Genomic DNA, 4,084 nt, shown 5'->3' with positions numbered 1-4,084 from the left:
CGGCCCCGGCCCCAGGCACTCGGGCTCGCAGCTCTGCGACAGCGGCCGCAGGAACAGCACCAGCTCCTTCCCTGCGGGCACGGAGCGCCTGAGCGGGGACAGGGGCACAGGGGGGCACAGAGGGGCACAGAGGGGCACAGCCTGCTCCTGCCCGAGCTCCTCTCCCCTCAGGGAACTGCAGAGCTGAGAGCAGCAACAGCCCCAGCTCCTTCCCTGAGAGCCTGAGCGGGGAGAGGGGCACAGGGGGGCACAGAGGGGCACAGAGGAGCTCAGCCCGGTCCTGCCCCTGCTCCTCTCCCCTCAGGGAACTGCAGAGCTGAGAGCAGGAACAGCCCCAGCTCCTTCCCTGCAGGCACCCTCAGGTGCTCTGGGCACTGCCAGGAGCACACACAGGTGTTCTGGACACTGCCAGGGGCACCCACAGGTGCTCTGGGCACCGCTGGGGGCACCCTCAGGTGCTCTGGGCACGTCCTGCTGCAGCCCCAGCTCCTTCCCCCTCCTCACCCGGGAAGGAGGCCTGGGCAGTCAGCACCCATCTCCACGGGCTCGGCCCTGGGACAGGGGTGCCCCAACTCCCTGCCCCAGGGACAGTGACCCCTCTGGGACAGGACCCCAGGCTCAGACCCCCCCCAGCGCCCCCAGCGCCGGGGCACTCACAGAGCTGCTCATCCTCTGTCCACAGGTGGAAGCTGATGTTGGGGCTGGGCAGAGGGGTGCAAGGGGTGCCCTGCGGCCCTTCCTGGGGAGCATTCCCTGGGAAAACACGGATGCTTGGAGCATTTCCCCACACAGGAGCACGAGCCCCAGCGCTGAGCGCTGCCTGGGGCAGCCCTGGGGCTCTCCCAGCCCGGAGCTCCTGGGGTGAGGCCAGATGTGAGGCTGGGGGGCCCCTGCTCTCACAAACCGAGCCATCACCAAGTGTCTGCAGCGCTGCTGGGAGGGACAAATGGAAAGGGGGAACTGGGGCATGGGCAGCAGGGACACGGGGACACAGGGGGACTCCAGGGCTCCCTGTCCCCTGGGAATGTCTGCCTGGGCTCACCTGTGGGCGAGGAGCCCAGGAGGCCCTGGTAGATCCTCTCCAGCCGCGCCGTGTGCTGGCCCCGGTCCGAGCCCCCCTCGCCGCCCTCCACGGCCGCCACCACCTGCTGGAACCAGTGCTCCACGTCCCCCGGGGGCAGGGCCTGTGGGGACAGGGGCTGTGAGCACCTGGAAATGGCAATGATCCTGGGCCAGGGCAGCGGGAGGGGCAGGGAGAGCAAATGGGTCCTGCAGAAAGTGATCCCTGCAGGGAGAGCAAGGGAATCCTGCAGAAAGTGATTCCTGGGGCACACCAATGTCCTCCTGTCCCTGGGGCATCTCCAGCGGTGCTGGCACTTGGGGTGACCCTCGGGACACGGGGACAGCAGGCACACCAAGGTGACCTTGGAGGGGAAATTGCCAAGAGCCCCTGCAGAGTTTCTGAGGGGGGCATTTGTGCCACTGTGGCCCCACAGCTCCTTCCAGGAGGGTTTGGAGAAAACTGCCTGAAACCTTTCCCCTGAGAGGTTCCTGCAGTGCCCAGGGCTCCCAGAGGAGCTGACAGAAGCTCTGACTCGGCTTTGCTGGGCAAAACCAGCACTGAGACTGAAGGTTCCACCTCAGGCTCTGCTGCTTTCCATCCACAGGGTGTCTGAGCTCAGCCCAGCCCAGCTCTGGGGCTGCATACCAGCGCTGGGGAGCTGGGGGATTTCTCCACTCCCCAAAACACCTTTTGCTTCTCCAGGGTGTCCAGCCAGGGCAGGGGAAGCAGAGGAGGAGGAGCTGCTGCAGTACCTGGAGGCGGGCTCTGAGGCCGGCGGTGTCGCAGGTGTCGCCCAGGGCCGCCTGCAGGGCGTGGGTGACCACGCAGCTCATGCAGCCCCGCGGGCTCTGGGACACCTGGGCAGCCTCGGTGTCCATGGCCAGAGCCCTGCAGATGGCTTCGGGCAGCAGCTCGGGGTCAGCAAAGATGAAAATCCTGGGGGGGAAGGGGAGATGCAGCCTCACATCAGAGACCCCGGGGCTGGCAGGAGCAGCTCCCATCTCACTTTTTCCATTGTTGCTGTTGCTGTTCCCCTTCTCCGCCCTGCGTGCCCCCCGAGGGCAGCTCCCTGCCCCCCAGAATAATTGGGACCCAGCAGAATGTGCCCTCCTGGTGCAATCCCAGTGGGGTACTGCGTGTCACCCCGTGGCGTCCCCAAGGCCACGAGGCTCAGGCTCCCAAGAGTGTTGGGAAAGGACAGGTTTCCCTGAGAGGCCCCAAAATGACAGCACAGCCCACCCACGGCAGCACTCACAGCCCACCCAAGGCAGCACTCACCTCTCCTGGCAGGGGAAGGCGGCGCTGGGCAGGCTCTGCTCGGAGATGACCATCCTTTGGTACAGGGTCCCTGCGAGGGCACAAACACACGCGGTAGGAGCAGTGCAGCCCTCGGGCAGCCGGCCCGCGCTGCTCCCGGCTCCGCAGCCTGAGGAGGCTCTGCCAAGGCGGGGAACACCCGCTGAGCTCAGCTTAAACAGCCAAGAGCTGGGCCGGAGCTAAAAACAGCCCAGGACAAAGATAGCCCGGGCTCCAGAAAAAGAAACCCCCGACTGTTCCGGGTGATTTCCTGTGTTTCCCTTCCTTTGTTTAGGGCACTGTAAGCTCGGGAGCGGAGGCGCGGGCAGGAGGGAGAGCTCTGTCCCTAGGGGACATCTGAGTGTTTGGGGACATCTGAGGAGCACCAGGGGTCTCTGGAGCAGCAGAGAGGCCCTGCCCTGCCCCTGCCCTGGGACAATCCCCCTGGGACCCCTGTGCTGCCCCGGGGAGCCCTCTGTGCCCTCGGAGCCAGCCCTGCAGCCAAGCTCAGGGGATACACAGGTGCCCCTTGCAGCCAAAGCAGCGCTGGGGAGGAGAGCCTGGGCTGCTGGGGGTGGGCTGAGTCTCCCCAGAATGGCACCAAAACTCCCCAGCAGGTTTCTCCTGCTTCCCCTGCCCCTCACGGGGTGTCTGCACCTCGCTCTGCTCTGAAGGATTGTTTGAAAGGCTCCTATTACAGAAAACTTGAACTGGAGGAGCTTTAATGAGAGCAGAGAAAAAAAGAAACCAGGTGTTCCCTGCAGCCCCAGTGACACCTTAGTGCCCACGGGGCTGTTCCCTGCAGCCCCAGTGACACCTCAGTGCCCACGGGGCTGTTCCCTGCAGCCCCAGTGACACCTCAGTGCCCATGGGGCTGCTTTAGAGCTGATCAGCCCCTGCCAGCCCCCCTTACCTGGGGCTGCCCTCTCCACCTGCAGCCTGCTGGCATAGTCCAGCCCGATGGTGCAGAAGGGCTTGGGCAGGGTCAGCAGCCTCTTGCAGAAGTCATAAACTCTGGCACAGAGCTCATCAGGGATGCAGGGAGCCTGCAGGGGCACAGGGAGGTGGCAGGGAGGTGACAGGCAGTGACCCCTGAATCGGCCCCAACACGGACCCCGGGCTGGGAGGGCCCCAAATTCACTGCACTGAATTTAGTCTGGATTTAAATGTAAAACATGGGGCACAATCAGGCCCTGCAGGGGGTTGGGAGCCTCCAGCAATGCCCACTGGAGCCTGGGCACACGTTTGCTTTGCCAGGTTGCGGCTTCCTGCAGGCACTGAAAGGCAGGGCCTGGCACTCTGTGCGCCACAGGGACATGGCAGTCCCCTCCCTGTGCCGCAGGGACATGGGAGATGCCCAGCTGAGCCCGCCCGGGGCTCTGCTGGCTCTGAGTGGCTGCTTCAGGTTCTGAGTGGCTCCAGGTGGCCTCTCCTGTGCCCTGCTGTCCGCGGGTGCTGCCCCAGGCCGCTGTGCCCGGGGCTCCCTCACCTGGATCAAGGTGTACATCAGCGTGTGCAGCAGGGGGATGATGTAGTGCCGCAGGTCCCCTCGCTCAGCCTGTAGGAGCAGAGGCAGGGCAGGCACAGTCAGCTCCTGGCAGGACCCTGGCTGGGCAGAGCAGCGCCAGAGCCCCCAGCGTGGGCCAGGCTCTCTGGGGCGGCACTGTCCCCTCCCCAGAGTGGCACTGTCCCCTCCCTGGGGCGGCACTCACCCTCTCCAGCGGC

General features: G+C 65.4%; 1 protein-coding gene across 1 annotated transcript in view; it reads right to left on the bottom strand.

Annotated features, from left to right (window-relative positions):
• Positions 1-4,084, bottom strand: part of PIK3R6 (phosphoinositide-3-kinase regulatory subunit 6) — an 11,919-nt gene that overhangs the window by 7,517 nt on the left and 318 nt on the right. The window contains exons 2-8 of the mRNA XM_031062703.1: positions 3,849-3,917; positions 3,273-3,405; positions 2,342-2,411; positions 1,816-1,999; positions 1,043-1,184; positions 658-753; positions 11-71 (exon numbers count right to left, since the gene is read on the bottom strand). Coding sequence (XP_030918563.1) covers positions 11-71; positions 658-753; positions 1,043-1,184; positions 1,816-1,999; positions 2,342-2,411; positions 3,273-3,405; positions 3,849-3,917 — 755 coding nt within the window. The remainder of the gene's footprint in view (positions 1-10; positions 72-657; positions 754-1,042; positions 1,185-1,815; positions 2,000-2,341; positions 2,412-3,272; positions 3,406-3,848; positions 3,918-4,084) is intronic.

Source organism: Geospiza fortis, unplaced genomic scaffold (assembly GCF_000277835.1).
Source record: "Geospiza fortis unplaced genomic scaffold, GeoFor_1.0 scaffold485, whole genome shotgun sequence".
Taxonomy (NCBI): Eukaryota; Metazoa; Chordata; class Aves; order Passeriformes; family Thraupidae; genus Geospiza; species Geospiza fortis.
This window is presented reverse-complemented; position numbering and strand designations above follow the sequence as displayed.